This window comes from Ambystoma mexicanum, chromosome 6p, assembly GCF_040938575.1.
Source record: "Ambystoma mexicanum isolate Mex_15411 chromosome 6p, UKY_AmexF1_1, whole genome shotgun sequence".
Taxonomy (NCBI): Eukaryota; Metazoa; Chordata; class Amphibia; order Caudata; family Ambystomatidae; genus Ambystoma; species Ambystoma mexicanum.
In genome coordinates this window covers 354474476-354498565 of record NC_090935.1, presented here as the reverse complement: position 1 = coordinate 354498565, position 24090 = coordinate 354474476, and the positions used below count along the sequence as shown (strand labels likewise).

Sequence of the window (24090 nt, the reverse complement as noted above, 5' to 3'; positions counted from 1 at the left end):
TCCTTCCATTTTCTCCTTGGGTCCTAGGCCCCTTATCTTCTTAGACAAACTTCACTGTACTTTTATATTCTCTTATGGGTACAGGTACTTGACTGACAGTTATGCATTATACCAGCTTGGTGTACTCCAGCCAAAGAAAGGTTTTCTTCTGATCCGTCTCTTTTGTTTTCAGGGTCCCAGACCCTCTTATTCTCAAATTTTAATGTGGGTGCGGGTTCCAGAATCGCAATGTGTGGTTGCAATAGCTTGGTTTACTCTCTTGCCAAACTTATGCTTTCTTATGGACTGTCTGTGTTTCTCCCATGGTCTCAGACCCTCTTATTCTTTGGCTCTCACAAGGGTGTGGGTCCCGGACTTGCAATGCTCTGTTGCAATAGCTTGGTTTACGCTCCTGCCAAACATGTTTCCTTCTGTTCTGTCTCTGCTTCACTTGCTCTCATATGGGTGTGGGACCCAGACCACATTATCTTGTGTTCTGCAGTTGCTTCCCGGTTCCTCCTGGACCTCCAGCACCCCCTGTTCTGCAAGATTACCTGTTTCTGTGATTCACGTCTTCCGAACAGCAATGCTTCCCTCTGAGGCTCCGGCAACATACGGGCATTCTCTGCAGTCGGCAGCATTCCAGATGGTCAATTTGCTTTCTCTTCTCAGTGGTGGTCACTCCTTCAGTCTCTTCTCACTTCTCGGGATGGGACTTTGCTTTCCGGCAGCTTGCCGGGTCTGGAAGGCCTGGAGTTTTGGACGGGCCGCGAGCAAAGTAGCTCCTTCTCTGTGGACTACCTTTGCGCTCCTGTTCGCATCTGTGCACAGCGTCACCTGCCGCGTGCCCCTGTTCACCGGGTCGGCGTCTCCCAGGTTCTCATTGGAGGATGACTCTCTCCATGTTGTTTCCCTTCTGTGGTTTTGTATTTCCCTTGGCCAATCAAATGCAGTGAGAAACTAGACCGTTCACTCCAGTTCTGTGGAGTGATCTTCATACTTCTGGTCATCTTCACAGTACTTGTATTGGAGTTACATGGGAAAGAGTTGGCATTTTCAGGGCGGGTAGTCAGGTCTAACATGTCAGGATGGTTGTCCTGGAAACATACAAATACTGCGACTTAAAAATGTTGTCTATACTGAATAAGGCGACTTTGCAGCATTCTGATATCCTGACCCCCATTACTTTGACTAATGGAAGAATGTGTTGCGGGGGTGTCCCCCGCTCCCATTAGTCAGAGTAATGGGGTCGGGCTGCGCGGGTGTCTCCCGCATCCTTTACATGGTAGCGGGTGCCAATAATGATAAAAGTAAAAACAAAAAAGAAAAAGAAGGTCCCTGCAGCGCCAGTTTAGAACAAGCGTCAGTGGGACATAACGGACACTGCAGCAATACAGGCCAGAGGGCGGCACACTTCTGTCTGTGCCGCTGAAAAGGTAAGTGGGTATGGGGGAGGCAGGTAGGGGGATGCAGGGCACAGTGATGTATGTGATAACTGCACTGTGCCATAATGGAAGTCAGCTTTTTGAAAGTCCTTACCCAGTGAACCGCCACCAAGGGGACTATTGTACTGTGGACGCACTGCCCAGGCCCCATTGGAAAGGTCTCCCGCTAGTGGAGAAGGGACGACATCCACAGATGTGTTGCACAGCATCCCTTAATATATCATATATGGCAAAATATATCAAATTGTATCATCATTTAGCACCATAGATAGGTTTGGAAGCCAATTCTATTGCTTAGATTGCTCAAAACCTGGGCTAAGTTCCAAGGTTCTGAGCAAACACCTAACTGGCCAGTGCTTTCCCAGTGCTCGTGCCCACCAGTCGGCAAACTGCCTGATTCCACTCACTTACTGCAAACGTCACCTCGCCTCTTCCGCAGAAGGGCTACACAGCGCCCGGCTTTCATTTCACTGGCAGCCATCTTAAACACATTGTTGATGTCAAACAACAGTTCATGTGCTCTCTGCAGCCAGTTATTTTGACACACAGTTGCTATCAGAACCATAGTTAGCAAACCATGGGTACTAATAGCAATAATTACCACAATCATTTCTCATTTCACAGACTGTACAGAGTGGCTAATCCCCCAGGGTCAGAGATGAAGCGATCAAGCATAGGTGTATTTTCATTTTTAAAGCACTGTTGCCACATGTTTTTAGCCATCACGTCTTCTTTCCCAATTAGAATACTTCATTTTTGAGAAAAAAAAGTGTCTGATATCTTTTCTCATATTTGTGTCCGAAGATAGAGGAACAAAAGTATGACCTTGGAGATTCCAGGCCAAGAAGACTGCACCCAGAAGGTCAGTCTTTTTTACTTTTGTTCATGACCTTGTCTAGGTCCCTTTCACGGCACCCATGCACCCACTGCCAACTGTGCAGTCCCCTCTCTGTCCCTCTGCACCACACACTTACCTGCTGCGGGGTACATCTGCCTTTGTTCGCTGTATGCAGGCTGCAGAGACAGAAGCACGAAGCACCGTACTTTGTGCTTCTGTATGCAACATTTTGTGCCTCTGGCACATGACTTGGGAGCCTTAAAGACCGCAAACATGTTTCTCTTAGGAAACGCAAGGCATGTAGAGTCCAATATATACCATATACATTTTAACACCATAAAAGTGCATGAAACATACAGTACTGCAACTCAATATGGAACATCTGCAAGCAATAGGTATCTCAGAGTATTCCAATTACCTTTTTGGCTTTTCTGGATCCACTGGCTCCTCTGGGCCAATATCTAGCAATGAAATCCGAGCAAAGTCATAGCTGGTCTCACTTGGCATTTTCCCTCCCATTCCATTGTAATAATCACGAAGAAGCCTAACGGTATCTTGAAAGCGGTCCACTTCCACCTTTGAAAACAAGCAAAAATGAAAATGATTACAAAGCAATCATAACACACCTTCATAAACAAAGATGGTGCATCCTTTATTAACATCTGTGATGATGTCCCCCGCCTGGCCTTTAAGGTGTGCCTTTGGGCTACTCAAGGGAGCAGGTCCCACCACTGATATGGGGGCCAGCGGCGGTATTGTGTGGATCCCCTTGTCCCCCATAACACTGGGGCTGGAGGCAGGGGACTGCCAATTGGTTCATGCTGCTGCCAGTACCTCATTAAAGAATCAGACTTAGGATTTTGTATGGATATTCACTGCCCTGCTAAAACAAGATGCACAGTATTTGGCACAGTAGTGACATGTTTGCTGATCCCCCTGCAAAGGAGCAGTAGACCACAGAACAGAAACGGTTCCTGCTGGATACACTTATGGAGTACGTCCTATGATTTACATTTGAGCAATTGTGCCACATCGAGGATGGCGGGCTGGCCATTTAGAGGCGTTGTCCGCATTTAAAGAGAGTGGCAAAATCAGTAGATAAACCAGAGCGTGGCAGGGGAAGGCGAACGTACAAATGCCAGAAAGGGAAGTTAATCACACTCGGCTGCAGATCCTTTCCACAAGAGCAGGCAAGGTGAGGGAATTCATCACTATAAAAACCCACATTGGGAACAGTGGGTGGTGTATGGATAAGGGGAGTAGCAAATGGAGGAGCAGAGCTGTTGGAGTTGCAGGAAAAGTCGATGGAGCAGAAGGAGGAGAGATAACAAGGGAGAAGAAGTTAAAGAGCCAAGAGGATGGAACGAGGAACAGGAGATCAGAGGAGGTGGATGAAGGGCAAATGTCACTTACGCTCACAAGAGAGAAATATGGAGAAGGTAAAAGGAGCAGGAGTGAAATCTGTACTGCGGGAGGATCGCATGTGGGGAGAAAACATGCCACGAAGACTAGGAAACCCCCCTGTTTAACTTTTCCCATAATCCAACACTTTTTAAAAAAAAATTTTTTTATTGGTTTTCATAATGAACAAAGAAAATGCAATACCCCCCCCAACTCCCTCTCCATCTGCAAAAGGGTCTATATCGATTGATCATTCGTGCGATTTCTTCTTAGCACAGTCACATTATGTCCAACATCTGAATTCTATGGGTGCACCATAGAAGCATATAGTTACTTTGTAAATATCCCAGCATATCGTCCCAATTGCACTTGAAGGAGGCTTGGTCCTCTTTGGATCGTGTGGGTTGCCCACTCCAGCGATATATAGGACCATACCTTCTGCAACCAGTCCAAGTTTGTTGGCATCTGTCTTGGTTTCCACTTTTGTGCCAATACCAGCCACGCTATCAGGAGAGTCATGAAGCAACTTTTCTGTCTCTTTGAAAATTATTTCTGTTTCGGGTCCCGCAGTCCGCACAACCACACCCTTGTGTCTGATGAATCGATGCTGGAGAATACCCACCTATTTGTTCCTGTACCTCGGCCCAGTATGGTCTAATAACCAGGCACTCCCACCAAATATTTCTCCAGTCCCTCCTAGCCTCACACCGCTTACAACATAAATTTGATACCTTCGGGAACATGGTATGAAGTCACTCGGGAGTATAATGCCAATGGAACATCATGTTGTACCACATTTCCCTCATTGGAGTGCAGTGGGTGAGTTTAGGTATTGATTCCCATAATTGTTCCCATTGTTCTCTTGGTACCGTTTCGTCTTATGAGGCCTCCCATTATTTAATGTAGTTCCAATGTACCAAAGTTGTGCCGTTGTTTAATAATTTGTACAGGCTCGAAAGTATCTTTTTCGAGCCAGTGTGGCTCATGATATACTTTCCAAAGGGTGTCAACTGTCGCATGGCAGCTGCTTTAATCTTTGGGCTTATTAGCCAATGGCGTAGTTGTCTGTACTGGAATCCATCCCCTTCCCACACCCGCAAGTCTCTTTTGCAATCCTCAAAAGTTCTGAGGTCCTGGATACATGTCTCGAATTCCCTCCAAGCTCTAAAAGTCCTGGGTACGATGTCCGGGGGAAATTCTGGGTTCTGAAACATAGGGAAAAATTGGGAGGGCGAGGTGGACAACCCCCTTTTTCAATTGCTGAGTCCCATACCTCTACAACTAGACCCACAATTTTACTGAGCTTCACAGTAGTGGGCCTATATTTCCGATCTAGCCATAGAAGGCCAGAAAGTGTTGTACCTGCAACTGCCCTTTCCTGTCGTGCCCATATCTTACAATCTGCCCCAGTAAACCATTCTTAACCTGCAGATTCGTAGCATCTATAAACATGCTGTAGTCCCAAACCTCCCAATTGTTTTGGAGCTGTGAGAGTGGCCATTCCTACCCTAGGCGATTTATTATGCCATATGTACGATCTTATAAGTTTTGTGAGCGAGTTAAGAAAGGATCTGGGTATTCAGAGTGGGAGTGCTTGAAAGTAATATAGTATCCTGGGTAAGAGCATCATTTTAATTACCATCAATCTTCCTAGCCCGGATGTTGCAAGTGGGTTCCATCTTTGAAAATCTGCTTTCACCCTAGTGAGTAGTTGTGTATAATTTGCCCTGTAAAGTTGTTCTGGTGATTTTGTTAGGACCACCCCTAAATATGTAATACCATTCTCCGTAAGAGATAGCTGGGTTGGCGAGTGCAACCTCTCAAGGATTTCAGGGTTAACTGACACATTCAGAATTTCTGATTTTGTCCTATTTATTTTCAGCCCGGACACTGCACTAAATTTGTCGCGTTCCGCCATCATTGAGGGTAATTATGTCTGGTTCCGCAATCGCTATCAGCATGTCATCTGAAAACGCCACTGTTTTGTGTTCTTCGCCTGCCCTTGCTATGCCTCTAACCTGATCCGAGTCCCAGAGCCCGGGCCAATAGGGGCTCCACGTATATAGCATATAGGAGAGGGGACAGGGGGCATCCTTGCTTAGTATCCCATTTTATTGCAATAGTGCCAGAGAGTGTCCCATTTATAGCTAGTCTAATTTGCGGAGAGTGATAATTAGCCCACACCATTTGGAGAAACCCTATTCATATCCCCATGCATTGCATGGTTTGGAACAGGAAGGACCATTCAACTCTATTGAATGCATTATCAGCGTCCAATGATGCCAGTACTTCTGGTGAGCGTGTTATGACGTTTTTTTCCAGTAAGTGGCAAACTCTTCGGACGCTATCATGTGTCTGTCTCTATGTGATGAATCCAGACTGGTCCGGGACTATTATTTTTGGCAGTATTGCTGTTAAGCGGTTTGCCAAAACTTTGGTATATATTTTGGCATCTATATCAAATAAAGGGTTCGATCCTAGGCTGTAGGCTGTGTCAGAAGCGGCTGTACGTGCAAGCGAGACAGTGCGGCTTCACACATTCTCGTTGCCCTCTAAGTCCTTTCCTCTAGCCTTTCTCCCCCATTCATTCTGAGTGGGTGCTGGCCTGGGTGAGGACGGATGGACAGCCGGAGCTCTGTGGAATACTGCAACTAAGAGTGCTATTCTGAGTGGAGATCGATACAGAAAAGAGATGAGATCTCCTCTTCTATGCCCCATTCGTTACTCAGGAGCCCAGGGGCCCGCATCTGTCTGCCCGTGTGTCCGAGAGTCTAGGATTCCTGTACTCTGTGTCCCAAGCAGAGGCGGAGGCCGAGGCGAATGGAGGCTAAGGGTGGTGAGCATTGCTAGGTGTGGTATGCGCTTGCTGTGCCGTCTGCACCATTCTTTGATCTCCATTCTTTTCTGTTGGTCATAGCGCTGCCTCTCTCGCAGCCCGTGTATTTTCTCTGGTTAAACTACGTGTTGTTGGGTCTGCGGCAGTGTTAAACAAAGGCGAGGAGGGCCATAACGATTGTGGTGCTTTTTTGAGGCAACCTCCTTGTACTACATTGCGTTTTTTGGCAAGAGTGGATCTTTTTACTTGAATTGGCACTACCTTAAAGTTCCCAGCCAATCTGCATTTTTTTTTCTTTTTTTTCTTGCCAACGCACCCAAAGTTGTATAAAAGGTGAAGCTCCGCCAGACTGTACTGGAGCTGCGCAAAATAATCGTGATAATTGTGTTGTGGAGTCAGCAGGAGGATAGGCTTTGTGCTCCGGTGCTCTTCCGTGTGGATTCCGCTGCGGTTGGAGCCACGTGCTTATTCTGCTGCTGGAGGGTCCTTGAGAACTGGTGAACTGTGGCAGCGAGTGGTGCTTTAAAATCTGGTGAACTGTGGCCGCCCAACCCCCGCCTACTCGGAAGGTCATACCCCTCTACCCTTACCTAATCTCCCTTTGTAGCAGAGTGGTGCTAGAAGGTGTCGACGAGTGGTGGTGAAGTGGTGCTTTACTTTTGGAAGTCATCAAAAGAATATGGAAAAATTGAGATCCTCTTCCCTGCATTGCATAACAACCTGACAGCAGGCCAGGAGAGGTGTGGTGGGGTCAGAGCCCCTTGTTGACGACTGTGTCTTTCCACAAGGGAATGATTCAACAAACTTAAGGATGAAAGGGCTGTCATTGTTACCCTCAATGGAATCAGTTCCGAGGGTGGTTTCGATGCCCATGATAAGGGGGGGGGGCTCATCCAGGACCGTTGGTGTTGGGGGCAGGGCCTCAGGCCAAGATCCCAATCCTTCATACATCCCCAAGTTCCAGTGTCGTGGAAGCATATTTGCCCCCCATGGAAGAAAATGCTGTGGATAAGAGGATAGGAAGCCCGACCAGTGCAGTGCTTCCTGAGCTGGTTGCCCCCGATCCCAGCATTAATTCCTGTTTGCAACTAGCGGCCTTGAGTGTTAATCCATCAGGCGCTAGGGGAGAAAACGAGGAGCTGGCGAGTAAGCTGGCCAATGATCTCTTGGACCTCACGGTCAAGATTGCTAAACAAAAAAGACTAAGTCTGTCCAGGGTAAATGAATGTTTGAGACTCTTGGATAAATCCCTCCTGGAAGCAGAGGATCTGGTGGATAGAGAGGCTGACGATATATTAGAGTCCGTCTCACCGAAGGAAGGGGAGTGCCATGTACTGTCTGAGGGGGATGATCCTATGAATATTGCACCAGTGGGAGCGGTGGCCAGTTCTATTAACAGCTTCAATCTACCTCCGGTGGAAAATAGCCAGCCGCATAGGAGGGAATTACAGCCGACTACCTCGGGAAGTAAGGTGCCATCGGAGTCCTCCTCATCAGGGAGCGATTACTCCCCCAGGATTCATGAACAACGAGGAAGAAGAAAAAGAAGAGTCACGGATGGTGAGCCAGGAGTAAACCTAATGCAACTGCAGCAACTTGTGATGGCCTCCCTGTCTATTTCCCTACGGCCTTTCACGAAGCTGTATGAGAATCTAAATGAGTCCATTCAAACCCAATCAGCCTTGATTGGTGGACTCTTAGAGAAAATGCAAAACATGGAAGCTCTGGCAATGAATGTTGATAAGAGACTGAATATGGAAGCAGAAACCTCTCTTATGTGGCAAAACAGACTATGCGATTTGGCTATTCGTGAATCAGTAGATAAGGCCCTCATGATGGAAGCCCTCTTACAAGATTGTAAGTGGATGAGGGCTCATATGAAATGGTTGACCAGAATGCCGTCTCTCGTGAAAGAAAATACGGTCAAATCCTCTACGATTCAGCCATCTGGGCCTGGCGGGCAAGAGCCAGTGGTAGATCTGACAGGGGCTAATGAAGCCTCTGCAGCGAAGAACGTCTTCTCTGTCTTCAATTCAAAGAAGGACCAGAAGGCCGTAGGGATAATGGAGGAAGGCCCGCGACAAGATATTTTGGAAAGCGCCACTGGTGCTCACAGGTGAAGCAAAAACTAAAAGTGGCGAAAAAACCCAAAAAGATGCCATCCAATGCAAGAAAGAAGGCGAAGGGCTCTCGCGCCTTCCTTAGGAACATTCGATCTTCCCCCATGCAACTTAGCCTTCCGGCTTCTAAGAAACCTAGGCGCGATTTGCCCCCCTTACCAGACACCTCGATAGGGAAGCCGAGCCTGCTGGTTGAAGAACTTGAGAGAGCAGATGAGGATGCCCAATGGAAAGATGTGAGTAATTCAGAATGGGAATTAATTGAATGCCTCTCAGAATTGAGGGCCCCTGTCACGCATCTGGAGGACCAAATGCTAAAGGAAATTCCTCACGGGCGGCAGCCCCTGAAAAAAGTCTGGCGCTGGGCCATAAGATGGAAGGAAAATTGAAGCCCAGTGAAGCATCAGCTCTTTTCAAAAAGGGTGTGAATAAGTTGGAAAAGGATTTAGGGATCTTCAAAACACTTGAACAAAGAAGGGTGGCTGTGCTTAGTGTAAAACTAATGAGAGATTGGTCAAAGCCTGCCAAAGACCCATTGATGAAATGGGTCTTGGTTTGAGGTCCTTGGAGGAAATGAGAAGAAGTGGTTAGGGGGCCAGAAATAGGAATCGGTCAGCTAAGTCCGGTATAAACAATGGCCCAGACAAGGAACTGAGATGGGAGGTGGCTAGGAGGGGGGGGGGATTGAAAAGCCCCGGCTCCCCCGGAAAAACGAAGAATTGAGTCCGAAGGCTTGTTTGGAAAGGATGGAGAGCAACTCCAAGATGTTCTTGCTGAACAGAGGAAATGTTGTGCGGTTGGTTAACACCATAACCCTGAACATTATATTTGTCACGGAGGATATTAAGATCGTGGAGTTGGTTGAAGAAAAAAAGAAAGACTGGATCATATTGCATCTCTCCTCCCAAGTTAAAAAGGATTCCTTGTTGGCACTTGGAGATAAATTCTTACCCTTCTGATTTGAACTAACAGATTTTTATGCCCAATTGAAAAGGAATGGAAAAGGCCGACTTCAACAAGGGCTCCGACCACTGGAAATCCAACTCAGGGGGTTGAAAAGAGGAAAGAAAGTAGTAATGAAAGTTTCAGGAAGCAATTTAAAGAGCTGGAGGTTAATAAGAAAGATGTACATTCACAGAAGTTTACAGTTGCAAACCATGGAGAGTTGAAGGATTTAACTTCTGCTACCGCTACAACATCCTCCTGGTCATGGTTAGCAGGGGCATTGGGTCGTCCTGGAGGGATTTGGACTGTTAGGGAAAAGGAGCTGAACCAATTGAGGATAGGCTGCTGGAACACTAGAGGGTTTCGAAGTTTGTTTGGGGGTGGGATGCTGGCTCTGAATGATCTTGATATCCTTGTGTTCCAAGAAACTTGGTTAAGGGAGCCACCTCAATGTGATGGGTATGTGGTGTTCTTAAACCCAGCACCAAAAGGGCTGTTGGGCTGCCCTTTTTCTGGCCTATTGATGATGATGAAGAACGACGTGGGATGGTCAGTGACGGCCACGAAATGCCCCAATCCCTATGTCCAGGCAATATACCTAAAGAAAGAACAGGAGGGTGGGAACTTTTCTTGGGTATTGCTCAATGTTTATTGGCGAGTCAATATGGAGAAGGACTTCGACTTTACGAATTCTATAACTAACCTGATTGATGAGGTTGTGTGTGAGGTGGAATGAGTTAAGATAGTGTTGTGTGGTAACCTCAATATTAAATTGTTGGATAAGACTGGGACAGTGTGTGATAAGAAGGAATGGAAGAGAGAATGAATGGATGCTGAGCATGAAGCTGCGTGAAATGCACTTGGTAAATGGTCAAACAGAGGAAGAAATTCCTGGTCGCCCGACATGGAGGAGTGGATCACTGACATGTATTAACTACTGTTTTATCTCGAAAAATCTTAAGGAGAGTATTGAGAAATTTGTGGTTAGTCCCCAGTCCATCAGTGATCATGACTTACTGACCATGTGTTTTGGAGGTGTAGGAGTTAGGGGTTTGGAGGATGTAATGGAAGAGGTTGAATTGAGGAGCTGTGGGCTTCGTCTAAGATTGAAAGATTATGAGGTCAGGAGGATCAATAGAGACTATAATAGCCAAGTGCTGATGGATCCTGGGAATAGGGACTATAGGGGTCTCCTCAAAGAGTTCTCTAAGCCAGGTGTACGGAAAGGGGATTTGCCATGGTCAAAAAAGCATGTATATGACCAGGATCTAGTTACAAAAAGAAAAGGTATGCGCAGAGCATTGAAACAGATAAGGGGTGACTCCTGCTCTGGGAAAAAAGAAAGGATAAGAAATATTTGTCAGACCTATAAACATTGGTGTAGAAGCACACAACATTTGCGTCTCCAGCAAGACGCTGAGTGTATGCTGCAAGCGGTCTGTAAGAAAGACTCCAGAGCTACATGGGAGTTAATCAACGATGGTGGTGTATTCCGCCACGAGAAGTCCTTGGTGATGGTGGCTGAGAGAGATTGGATCAGCCACTACAAATCCCTGTTTTCTGATCCGGGTGAGGGTCTGGCTACTCCCAAAGTCATGGGTAGGGATAGATGGAATTTTGCTTTGGATGACCATGATGTAAGCCTTATGATTGGAAAACTGAGTGTTTCCCGCGCGGCGGGACTTGATGGGATCTCGAATTTTGAATTAAAAAAAGAACAAAGAACATTGGGCAAGTGTTGTTCTAACGATGTTTAGACAAATCATGATTAATAGATCCATACCTGAGTCTTGGAAGGAGGCCTTAATTGTGCCCATTTTTAAAAAGGGCGATAGGTCTGATCCCAAAAACGGCCTATCGCCCTTTTGGATGCGATGGGAAAGCTTTTTGCAACGCTTCCTCTGCGCGACCTGAAAAAATGGGCGGAAGGGAATGGAATTTTGGACCCTAGGCAAACGGTTTTTGTAAGGGGAGTGGGCACCTCCTTAAACCTCTTCCTGTTGAATTTACTAAAAGAAAAGAGCTTGGAGAAGGGATTGACACTGTTCTTGGCCTTTATGGACCTCAAACAGGCGTTCGATAGTGTATTGAGGAATCATCTGTGGGCGAAATTGCGTAAGTAGGGCTGTCCGGTAGATCTGGTAGAAGCTATAGAAGCGCTTTATACCAACACTTCGGTCCAAATTAGGCTGTGTGCAAAGGGGTCATTATCTAGTAACATTTTCACCTATCAAGGCTTCAAACAGGGGTGTGCTCTTGCGCCACTCCTGTTTTGCCTGTATATTTCTGACTTGGGATTGTCTCAGGTGAATGTTCGTGCCTTTCCGCCGACAGTTAACAGAGCCCAGGTACCGTGGATTCTCTTCGCGGATGACCTGGTCTTCCTTGATTGTACCCCCGTAGAATTATGGGGGTACAATCAATAGGACTTAAGCGTCGTCTCCAAGCTTTTGAATTGTACCTCAAAAGTAATGGTATGAAAATTAATGCAAGGAAATCTAAGATTCTGCCGATGAAGAACGCAAGACAGGTAAAGAAAGATAAATTTACCTGGAGTGTGGGAGGAATCCCCTTAGAGACGTTGGATTCAATAGTTTACTTAGGGGTTACTGTCAATAGAAATGCTAATGAGGTTGCTCACTATGAATACCTATGGCAGAGAATGATTCCTTTGGTCAATCAGGGCAGGTTACTCCACCGTAAATTTGGTAAATTCACATTAATACCGATCTTTACCTTTTACAAGCAGAAGGTGGCACAGATCCTAACCTATGGAGCTGAGGCGGTTTTCCGTCTCTCATATGATTGTTGGGAGAAATTGGAGGGTCATTTTTGGCGTAAGATATTACAATTATAGGTGTGTTACAATGTGTACAATTAGGTTTGAATTGAGACTACAGTCTTTGGAATCATTGGTAACTTGGAAGACGGTATCACTATGCAGGAAATGTGCCTTGGAGAGTGTTGAAAAACCATTTAAGATCTTGGCATTGGATAATAGGGTGGTAAAAGGACCATTTGAAGAATGGCGTAACAAGGTGGAAGCCCTTCTGTGGGATAAGGATGTGTCCGTAAATATGTTACTGAGTAATCCAATGAGTGTGAGAAGGAAGTTGTTGCTCAGAGATTGGATTACCACTTTAGATTATTGTGGTGGTCTGGGTTTCAGACAATCTCTGTCCGTTGAGTGGGGGAGAGTTAATAAACTTCCGAAGATCATGATGAAATTCCCTTCATCAAAATATCGTGACCTTCTTCTCAGATGTCATCTAAACATCCTACACAGAAGAGAGATTTTGTTTAAGAAGAAAACGGCAGGGGTGGAAAATGCAAACTGTCAGTATTGTAAGAGTATTTGCCAGGTGGAAACCTCGGAGCATCTGGTAATGAACTGTGAAGCTGTGATTGAGACTCGAGCATTCTTTCTAGATGAACTCTTATGGACAAAATCAACTCTTACAAGTGGGGAATGGTGGAACTGGATGTTAATTGGTGATCAGCCCCGCTTGGTTATTGCTGCAATGAAAATGCTTGAGGTTGTGCTATCCGATCAGGGGGGGGAAGAGGGAGGGAGGGAGGGTGTTAATGGAATTTTGAATGGACGTTGCGGATTTTAACTGTCTAATGGTCTGTTTTCTGGGGAATTAGTGGGATGGATTTTGCCCTAGCTCATGGATGATTTTTGGAAATCGAAATGCTAAAGGTTTATTTTTTTGGTGGAATGGATTTTGTTGTAGTTTGTGGATGTTCTTTTTGGAACAGAAATGTTAAAAGGTTTATTTTAAGTTAATTATTGTTTTATACATATCTGACTTTTAACCAATAAAACATATTAAAACAAAATATATATCAAATAACGTTATAGGCCCATATGAGCCCAGGGACGTCAGGTCCTTGCCGGCCTTAGGGAGCACCACCAACCTAGCTTCATTCATCGAATTCGTGATCGTGCCCTTTAATCTAAATGAACTGTAAAGCTTTGTAAGGTATGGCGTTAAAGTGTCTCAAAATGATTTGAAAAAGTTAGCTGGGTAACCATCTGGTCCCGGGCCGTGTTTTTGGGTAGAGATTGAATCACTTTGATCACCTCTCCCACCTGAATATTCCCTTGAAGCCTTTCTCTGTCCTCTTGTGTAATGCGTGTCAGGGATACCTTCTTCAGATATTCTGCTTGCTTAGTTTCATCTGGATTGTCAGAGGTATATAATGTGGTGTAAAAAGCTCTAAATATTCCCAGGAACCCCTCATTGGTAGTCTCATATCCCCCTTCCTTGCTTTTTAATTTCAAAATTGCATGGGCTCAGGCCCTATCTTTTAGTTGTCTGGCTAGTAGCGGATCAGCTATATTAGCTTTCACATAATAATGTTGTTTAGTAAATACTTCAGTTTTAATGTAATGAAAACAGGTGAAATTAGTGACATAAGAGAAGGAAATATTGAGAACCTAAGAATGGAGTGTATCAACTGTTTTATAAAATGTGTGTCAAATACTGCCAATGTGTCCTTAGAGTGCTTGTGGTTAGATATGATCCATGGCAAAAGATTGAAACTGCAGATTGCTGTGGTGCATTTTCTGAGGCTTTTTTGTAAAATGGGAAACTAACACTGAGGCTGGGTAAATAGTTAACAGAATTTCTTTTGTATCTTTCTTGGGTATTTAATTATTCTGAGTCTGTTTACGGAATATCTATGTTAATTTAAGGGTGAGGGACAGTGAGTCCTACTGTGTTGCTCTAGAGTATCAGTGGAATATATTTTAATATTTTTTGATTTTGCTTGATTCAGTTATTTTAGGCTCATCTGTTAAATTTCATAATCAAGATGTTATTTGATTGTTAATTAATGAGATATCATTTTATCGATCATTTATCATTCTTTGTATCTTTTGTAAAGGCTACTCTGTAACCATATACAAATAAATAAAAAAAATAATAATGTTTCGTAAATAGCAATGCCTTCTCGACGCGTTTTGTGCGGAACATTTCGAGTTGGCCTTTTGCCATCTCCCCCTGTATATCTCTAAATTTCTTTTCTAGTTCCTCCTCCCACAGTCGCCTTTGCCTGTCCCATTCCGCTTTAATTTCTATCAGATGTCCTCTCAGGACAGCTTTGAATGCATCCAATACCGTTTTCAGGGCCAACTCTTTTGTATCATTTTCGACAATGTAGTATCTCTTTTACCTTTAATTGAATATACTAAGATCGGATCCTCGATCAGGCCTTACGGAAATTGCCATTTCCAAACCCGTTCTGGAGCACCTCCTACCATAATTAACATGAAAAGCGAGCATGATCTGAAAGGTAAATAGTGCCCAGGTCCACTTCCGCCACCCTTCCCACTAAGTGCGTGGAGACCCAGATGTAATCAATCCTCGATAATGATGAATGTACATGGGAATAATCAGAGTATCCCTTGGCCTGCCCCTTGATCGCTCGCCAAATGTCATGAGGGCCAAAGCGGTAATTGTCCGCTTGAGCGACTTATCCGGCGCTGTTGTAAAGTGCCTGTGTGTGCATGCTGAAAACTGGTGATGTCATGTGGAGCGTTGTGATGTAAATGTGAGAATGTCCTGGTTGAGGGTTCCACACTGTTAGAGCTCCCTGCCTGGGTGATGGGTGCCAGTGTTTTTATGTCCATATAACTTAATATAACTGTAACTAAAGAAGATGTCATTAAAGCTAAAGTAACCCACAAAGAAGCCTGCAACCAGCTTTAATACAGGCGCTACTATGTGATGCGTGGCTAGTGTACTCCTATCCTCTTGGGGGACCCACGCCATATTGAATTCCCCCGCTAGTATGATATCCCCCTTGCGGAACCCCTCTAATTGTGAGAGAACGCCCCACAAGAACCCATCCTGTCCCGTATTTGGTGCATATAACGTCGCTAATGTGTATATACATGGTCCCGCCCAAATCTGTTCTACTATCAAGAACCTGTGCCGCTAGCCCATCTTTCATCGCTATGAGTACCCCAGCCGTTTTCTACAGCGTTAGATTAGTATAAAGGAAATCTCCCATCATTGTAAGCGTTTATCTTTTCTTCTAATATGCGTCTCCTGATACATCCGGATATCTGGTTTCACCCTTTTCCAAAATTCCTCCAATTTCTTCTTAACCGGGGAATTCATGCCTCTCACATTGTGGGTCAAAACTTTAACGATCGACATTTCACATATGAGCCTTCTAGTATCCCCTTGACCACTTTCCCCCTTTCTATTTTTACTGATCGTGACCTTCTTCCTTCTGGCAGGTTTGAACCCCTGCCCCCCCCCCAACTTAACACAACCAAACTTGAACACCCATTCACCTCCCCCAACTTTGCCCCCTTCCTGAGATCGCCAAGGCACAGTGCCCATCGCCAATGGCCCCCTAATGTCCCTAAAGAAATCTTGTGGGTAGTCCTAAACCCCACACTGAGATTCCAATTGACCAACCACTATTACGTGGCCCCTGTGAGAAACCTGAAGGTGTCTCACCCGCTGGTCCCCAGGGATCTGTCATCCAGGTGGCCAGGACATGGCCATGGCTATTGGATCCAGTTCCTGGGGGTGGACCAGTGCGGGAGGATCACCTGGATAAGGTATCCTCGGAGAGTGGAAGTGGGACACTGAAGGGTGAAACATGGTAACCCCTTCCTTATGACACCTTTTCCTCATCCTGCCCAGTAGGATACTTTCTCACACTTTCTCACAGCATGAACGACAAGGGGACCAATACGCGAGCCATTTACCTGACATGTCCCAACACAAGGGTCAGGCAGAGTCAGGTAATTGCCGACAACTACACACACCTGAATGCCCTTTCCCTTCCCCAAAGGGATAAAAGGCAGAGCACAGGAGCACAGTCCGAGCAAGGCTGAACACACAAGGAAGCAGTCATTCCAGGACGACAGTTCAAATGGAGGAGAAAGGCGGCAAAACCTGAAAGGACGTCAAGGAGGGAGTTTCCCTTGCCCTTTTCATCCCAGACTGCGATGAAAGAAACATAAGACCGAAAATTGCAGCTGGCAAATGGTGTGATGGATGTCAGTGGTACAAGCCAACAAGTTCAGCACAGCCGGTGAGTCGGAAGAACCTGATAGTCAACCGGACTGTGTTAGGCTCAAGGTTGCAGTGGTAACATTAAGACGATAAATAGACAAGAGGTCTTTTGAGAACTAACAGGGTACCAGAGATAGAGTGGTCTGGCGCCACGCAGGCGCTCGGTCGAAGGTCTCTGGCTGGTACCCCTCTCCTAAACTGAGAGACTGTATTTGTATTTGTATTTTATTTATTTCTATAGCGCACCAGGCCCAGGGGCAACCGGGCGCTTAACTTAGTTACAACAAGATGAAAGCATGACAAGGCAATGTGACAGAGTATTACAAGATTATTACAGGAAGATTTACAAAATTTACAAAATATACTGTGATGAACATTGTAAGTAAAGAAACTGCAAGTATCAAGTGGCCATCGGAAATGCCGGTATAAAGGTGTTAAGGTGGTCATACAAGGGTCAGGCCAAATCCCTTTTTCGAATCGAAAGTCCTTAACACAGTGCAGAGGTTTTGATATTGTGAAACAGGCGTTTGCGCCCAGCTGAGGGGAACGCTGTGCAACTGTGATGGCATGAATCCCTCACTTGCCATAGGCGAACAGAGTGACCCAGCGAGTCAAGATCACCCTTCGGGAGTCTCTGTTTAAATTGGCAAGTGCTCTGGAGGTGTGAGCCCGGATGAGGGGGACCTAATGTGAACATTGTATGATTGTTTAAAAAGACATTAAGACTTGAAGAAGAGATGATTGACATGTTGTGGGGCAAATGTGAACCAAACTGAGGGATGCCTTTGAATTAGGGTGAACGGTTTCACCCCAAGAACCTGGTAAGGATAGAGTTATGTAAAGCCTGACTTGTGGCTTAAGAGAAAGCCGGCCAGGGGGCTTAGACCCGGACTTGGGGGAGGAAGAACCTAACGGGTCTAGAATTACTTTCTTTTGGAACTGTGTATTTTATGCCTGTGGGTGAGGGTAAGCATCAATACACCCATGAACATTGTAACGACAAGTATGAACCCGAGTGATAGAACTGTCAGCTTGTGCCAGAGAAATCCAGGAGTGTGCTGTGTACATATCCTGACTTATCTGGTGAACACTTCTTTCTTTTCTTGTGAACATTATCCCACACTCTTTTGTAACATAGCGGTAAGGATTGGCAATAGGTTTTCTTATAGTATAGGTCCTTTTGATTTGACTAGACCCCACTAGGACTGTATTATTATTATTTGATGGTCATAGCTTGCTCCCATCTTAGATTAAGGTTTAGATTAGGTGTTTATCTCACCCATTTTACACCTTCGAACTTTAATCACTTGTGTCTGTCTTACTTTGATGCCATGCCTTCCTTACTGGGCCGCAGTCTTACTTGGTGTTGCATGTTATCTCGGCCTTCAGCGTTGGTGTTAGTCTCGGCCATTATGTTGTTCTCCCCCATTTTCTTGATGTTTCGTCTCGATATTTTCTCGATACAATGAACTGCCAAAGAGTAAATACATCCCAAGTTCCTGTCCCTTTATCACTGTCCTTTTTTTTCCACATTTTCCACTCTAATGGACCCTTCCTTTCCAGCCTGTCCGTGTTCTCGGCGATACTTGATGTCTCACTTTCCTCGTCTTGCAGTTGCAGGATCTGTGGGCCCTCCTCAGATGACGTTATCCAATGTTGCCGGTCTTCCCATTTAAAGAGCAGTCCAAAGGGGAACGTACATTTACATCTTATTTGTATCTGTTCCAGGAATCTTACTACTCGGCCCATTGCTCTCATCTTCTGCAGTGCTGACTGAGTGTTACGCTCACCTTGTCTCTGCAGGGACATTGGGGCACGGGTGCAGCCCTCCCAGGATGTAGGACCCCCCGATCTGCTTCCTCCGGCTGCAAATAGTCTGTGGGCTGCTGCAAAGAATTGGAACCCTGTTCCTGTGTAATAAGAGGACGTAAGTTTATTGGCCTGCGAGCAAATTCCCTCTCAACACCTTCCTCCCATAGTGTGGTGAGCATGCATCGTCCCATTAAGGCTCACCTGTGGATTATTTAGGGTGAACGCTCCGTCCTGCTACTTCTGGCAGGGGCGCATGTAGAATGAGGACCGATTTCCTTCACTGGTCCTTTATACGTAGTGTCCAGTCCAGCTGCGATGATTCCATGCCTTTCTGGTAAGTGTCTTTCTGTTATCTGTTTGTTGCAAAGTATTGATATTATCTTGTTTTTAGCCTGTTGTTAGCTCTGTAACAATGTCTATCTTTCTCCCCACTTAGGTGTGATTGTGGTCCAGCAGAGCAACAGAGCCCGAAATGGCTCCAGTTGCAGAGCGGAGGATTCCGCGACAGCCCGGCAGTATGTAAGTGTGCCTTTTAGAGCAAGTGTGAAGTATTCTGCAAGCGCGCCCTTAAGACTGCAGGTTTGTATGTCTAACCTGGTCTTAAGTCGTTTTTACAGGGTCTGCCTTCGTGAAAGATGATGATGTCATGCTGCGGTTCCCGGGAGCTGGAGTTCTGCGTGCCAGAGATGGAAAAGATGTGCCCAGAACTGAAGTCCTGCGATCCAGAAGATGGAGAAAGGATGACAGGCTCAGCGGAGATGGATGCAGGTGTAAGCGGACTCCAGGAGGTAAGCGTAGGAACAGGAGACTGGATTCCCAAGGTAAGTGCTAGTTAACCCAGGCGGCGGTGAGCGTCACGCTGCATGTGAATGCAAAGTAACGCGAAGCGTGTGCCTTGGGGTTGGGCTGGTTTTTATAGCTGAGCTATTAAGGCCATGCCCACTAGCTCAGTCCTGCTTGCCACACCCTGCCACTCCTTGAAGTTGCACGTGCAGCTGCAGATAGAAGGCCACACAAGTGGAAAGTTCTTGAAAGTACTCCTGCCCATAATAAAAGAGTCCTGCTGTTTTAAGCACTCCTGCCCATAATAAAAGTGTCTTGTTCATATTCTTCCATGAGCCTGGCACCAAAGGCGCCAGGACTGAGTTCAACTGGACCCCCCCATGTATAAACGTCCCAGGGGGACGTCTGTGAACAATGGTTCCCCCTGCTCCCTCCACTTAATGGTGCCGCTCCTGTGATCCTGGGCAAGTGGCCATGACAGCACTCCCCCTCAAGGGTGGTTCTCTTCCTGGTCCTGGTTTGGTGGGGTTATTACGATGGAACTGCCTAACCAATCGGGGGGCATGGACATATTTGCTGGGTTCCCAGGTCCGGTCTTGAGGCCCATATCCTTTTCAATCTATGAGGTAGTATAATTTGGATTGGACTACCTTAGAGTCTAGGATACTTTTGACTTTGTACTCCGGCTCCCCCTCAATTATCTCAGCATCTGGTGGAATGCTGATACGTGTACCCAGTTCCATTGGTTTTAGAAGTGAAACGTGGAATACTGGGTGAATCCGCATTTTGGATGGCAACTTCAATGTCGATCTGCAAACCTTTTCTGTCTCTCCTTGGTTTTGGTCAGAGGCTCGGTTGCTTCTTTTAAAAGCTGGGTGATGGTTTTCTGCAGGTTTGCCATTTCTGGCATTTCTAATGTATCGAGTGGAACAAAACCAGATGTCCATGGGTGTCTTCCGTTCACAGTATAAAACAGACTTTGCCCTGAACTGGTGTGTATGGAATTGTTCTATGTGTACTCCGCCAACCAGAGTATGTCTTTCCAGGAGTCTTCAGATTGTTGTAACATGCATCTTAAATATTGCTCTAGGGTCTGGTTGGTTCGCTCGGTCTGGCCCACGGTTTGCGGGTGGTGACTTGTGGATAGCCGAAGGTCGATTTTGGCAATATTATAACACTGTCTCCAGAATGATGAAACAAATTGGGTTCCACGATCCGTTATCAATACCGATGGGAACCCGTGCAGCCGCACAATCTGTTCAAGAAACACTGTCGCGAGAGCCGAAGCGGTGGGGAGCCCTTTCAAAGGAATGAAGTGGGCCATTTTCGTGAACAAGTCCACAAAAACCAAGATGGTGTTGTAACCGTTGCCGGAAGGGAGATCTGTAATAAAATCCATGGACAGAGTGTGCCAATGTGCTGGAGGTACCATCAATGGACGTAGTAAACCGGCAGGGTTTTGCTTTTGAGATGTGTTGAGCAGACACCACAGGTCGCAATGAAGTGGATAATGTGCCTCCTCCAAGTGGACCACCAATAATGTTTCTTTATTTTAGCTTGAGTTTTTGCTATTCCAGGATGTCCCTCCACCAAGGAATCATGATAGTTGGTGATGATCTGGTTTTGTAGTTTCTTATCTGAAATGTACAGTCGCCCTTGGAAGTAGGGTAAATCGTCTTTAATGGTGTATCGGTCTCCTTTTTGAAGCCATTCCCATTGGCCAGATTGATTCATTTGGCCTTGCACATTGGAATGTAGATCATCCAGACAGGTTGCCGCGACAATCCTAGTGTAGATCCGCTCTTCAGAAATGATAGCTACATGGTCCGGTGTAGTGAAAGCTTCCTTTTCCTTGCTCATGCGGGAGAGGGCATCCGCTTTCCCATTACGAACTCCTGGTCTATAGGTAATGATGAAGTCGTATTCAGCAAAGAAGAGGGCCCAATGAAGTTGGCACGATGATTGCGCCTTAGCTGACTTTAAGTATTGTAGGTTGCAGTGATCCGTGATGACAGTGACTGTATGTCTGGCTCCGAGAAGGTAATGCCTCCATGCTTCAAACGCTGCCTTGATTGATAGCAGTTCATTGTCGGTGATTCCATAGTTCAATTCGGGTGGAGAAAACTTACGGGACCAGAATGCCACGGGGTGTAATTGTCTGGTTTCCGTGTTCCGTTGTGACAATACAGCTCTCATTGCTATGATAGAGGCATCGGTTTCAACCACATACGGCAAATCTGGATGCGGGTGTCGTAGAACGGGTGCTGTGGTAAACGCTTGTTTTAGGGTCCGCATTCGTGAAAGAAGAAGATGTCGTGCTGCGGAGTCCAGCGTTGAAGTACTGCGTGCTAGAGATGAAGAAGTTGTCATGCTGCGGTGCCTAAACTGGAGTTCTGCGTTCCGTAGATGAAGAAGATGTTGTGCTGCGGTGCCGGGAGCTGGAGTTCTGCATGCCGGAGATGGAAAAGATGTCGTGCCCAGAGCTGAAGTCCTGCGAACCGGAAAATAGAGAAAGGATGACAGGCTCAGCAGAGATGGATGCAGGTGTAAGCGGACTCCAGGAGGTACACGTAGGAACAGGAGACTATATTCCCAAGGTAAGTGCTAGTTAAACCAGGCGGTAGTGAGCGTCACGCTGCATGCAAATGCAGAGTAACGCGAAGCGTGTGCCTTGGGGTTGGGCTGGCTTTTATAGCTGAGATATTAAGGCCACGGCCACTAGCTCAGTCCTGCTTGCCACACCCTGCCACTCCTTGAAGTTGCACATGCAGCTGCAGATCGAAGGCCACACCCGGACTGGTTACACACAAGTGGAAAGTTCTTGAAAGTACTCCTGCCCATAATAAAAGAGTCCTGCTGTTTCAAACACTCCTGCCCATAATGAAAGTGTCTTGTTTATATTCTTCCATGAGCCTGGCGCCAAACGTGCCAGGACTGAGTCTAACCGGACCCCCCATGTATAAACATCCCAAAGGGATGTGTGTGCCCATGGTTCCTCTTGCTCCCTCCACTTGATGGTGCCGCTCCTGTTATTCTGGGCAAGTGGCCATGACACTGAGCTAAGTCTTGGTAAAGTTGCACCTCAGAGCCATTAATATTTACTGATTGAGCATCTATTGGTACATTGCACTGCATTTATCTAGAACGACTATCAGAAGCACTCCTTTGTTTCACTTGAAATGCTCTGGGCTAGCAATAATTATTGCTGCAATGACTTTTTTTTTTTTAATTCTTTGCAACTTGACCGTACAGATAACTGGCAATTTGGAAATAACTGTTAAAGATCAAAGTATAGTTTTATGGTGAAATGTTATGTGCAACCTCTATAATCTTACTTAGTCATATTTTTAAATATCTGAGGATTTGAACAACTTGTTTTTGAACTATTTTGTATTTTATATATAATCAAAGACATGAATTTGAAAAAGAAATTTTAAGTGTTTTATGTGTCAATATGTAACTTTTTAAATACTGATTTTAGTAAATTCATTTTTTAAATATAATTGAAACTCTATATTTAAGATGTCAATGTTGAAAAGATGTAAGTCAATTATAACAAATATAAAAAAATCAAAAATAATATTTAATGATCACGCGGTTATTGCAGCTTTCAGTATTGACTCCTGAGCATAGGAAGTGATGGCCACCAGCATGTCCCTTGGCCAAAAGCCTGGCTCCGTTCGTCTCGTGCCCACTGTATTTATCTGATCAATGTTGATCACTTCCTTGTCTTACCCTGTGAGGAGATAAGCAAATAGATTTTGTACGGTGGCATTCAGGGATTTGTTATCTATATTCAGATAGACTTTTTATCCGAATATTGATCTACGGGAGCGATTCTCCAAGTTCTCGCGTTGGAGTTCCAGATTGTGCGAGTTGCAGGAAAGGTGTTTCAGCGCCTCATCATTCTTTTTTTAATCATCTGCCAGCACCTCATCATTCTTTTTTGATTTGTCTGCTATCTCCTGCAGTGCTCTTTCCAATCTATCAACCCTATCCTCGATATGGTGACTTTGACCTTTACTTCCTCCAATGCTTCCTTCAGCTCCCATCTCCAATTGAGTGAATTGCATTTGAAAAATCACCATGAAGTGCTCCTGAAATTCCTTAACACAGCTGGAAGTCCTCTTTCTGCATAGCCATAGTTCCTACCTCTAGGTTGGTTTGTCGCCGTGTGCTACGTACCGTACTCCATTCCGCCACCCCTAAGGTGGACTGTGGGGGCGTCTTTGGGGTCCATCGTTTTTTAATGCTATTGTCTGTTCACCCCCGGGAGTTCTTCTCTGCTGCCAATGGGGTTTTCCCCCTGCCTTTGGACATGAGGGTAGCTTTCCTGTCTTTTCTGTATGAGCGCCTTCTCTACCACCAGACCTTAATTCACGTCAATTGGAGGACTCCGTGTTGGGTAGGACGTAGGTTGGTTGGGAGAGCCCTCTACTGTATGGCCTTATACATTGCTGGTGTTCCCCAGCCCTAAGATATTCCACTGGTGGGTTATGTATATTGCAAAGCACTAGATGTGCACCCCTCAGGTTCTGGGAACGGGGGTTGGGGGAGTCCGACTGTCCGGCCACCTCCACTTAATAATGCTGCTCACCTTCCAACACAGCTATGTCCCTTCTGCCATCCTTTGCAGTGTGTGGGTGAGAGGGTATCCCCTTGGTGTGCTCGTTCTCTCCCTTTTCCAGATGTCCCTTGTGAAGTTAGAGCGCCAGTCCCTCACAATGGTTAATGTGTGCAATGATGTGCACGGGATCCCACTAACTTGCGTTTCTTCTTCCTTCTCGGCATCAATGGTGTCTCTTTCTCTCCTTCAGATGCCAGTCCCCGGGGACTCAGGGGACTCTGTTACTAGTTCCCACTTGACGCCCATTGAAGTGAGGCTGAC

The 24090-nt window shown here is 45.7% G+C and overlaps 1 protein-coding gene across 3 annotated transcripts in view; it reads right to left on the bottom strand.

The window, feature by feature from the left end:
* SPEF2 (sperm flagellar 2) overlaps window positions 1-24090 on the bottom strand; it is a 1748369-nt gene that overhangs the window by 659185 nt on the left and 1065094 nt on the right. For all 3 annotated transcript variants that reach the window (XM_069627121.1, XM_069627123.1, XM_069627122.1), the window contains exon 23: window positions 2681-2838. In XM_069627121.1, the coding sequence (XP_069483222.1) occupies window positions 2681-2838 (158 nt within the window). The remainder of the gene's footprint in view (window positions 1-2680; window positions 2839-24090) is intronic.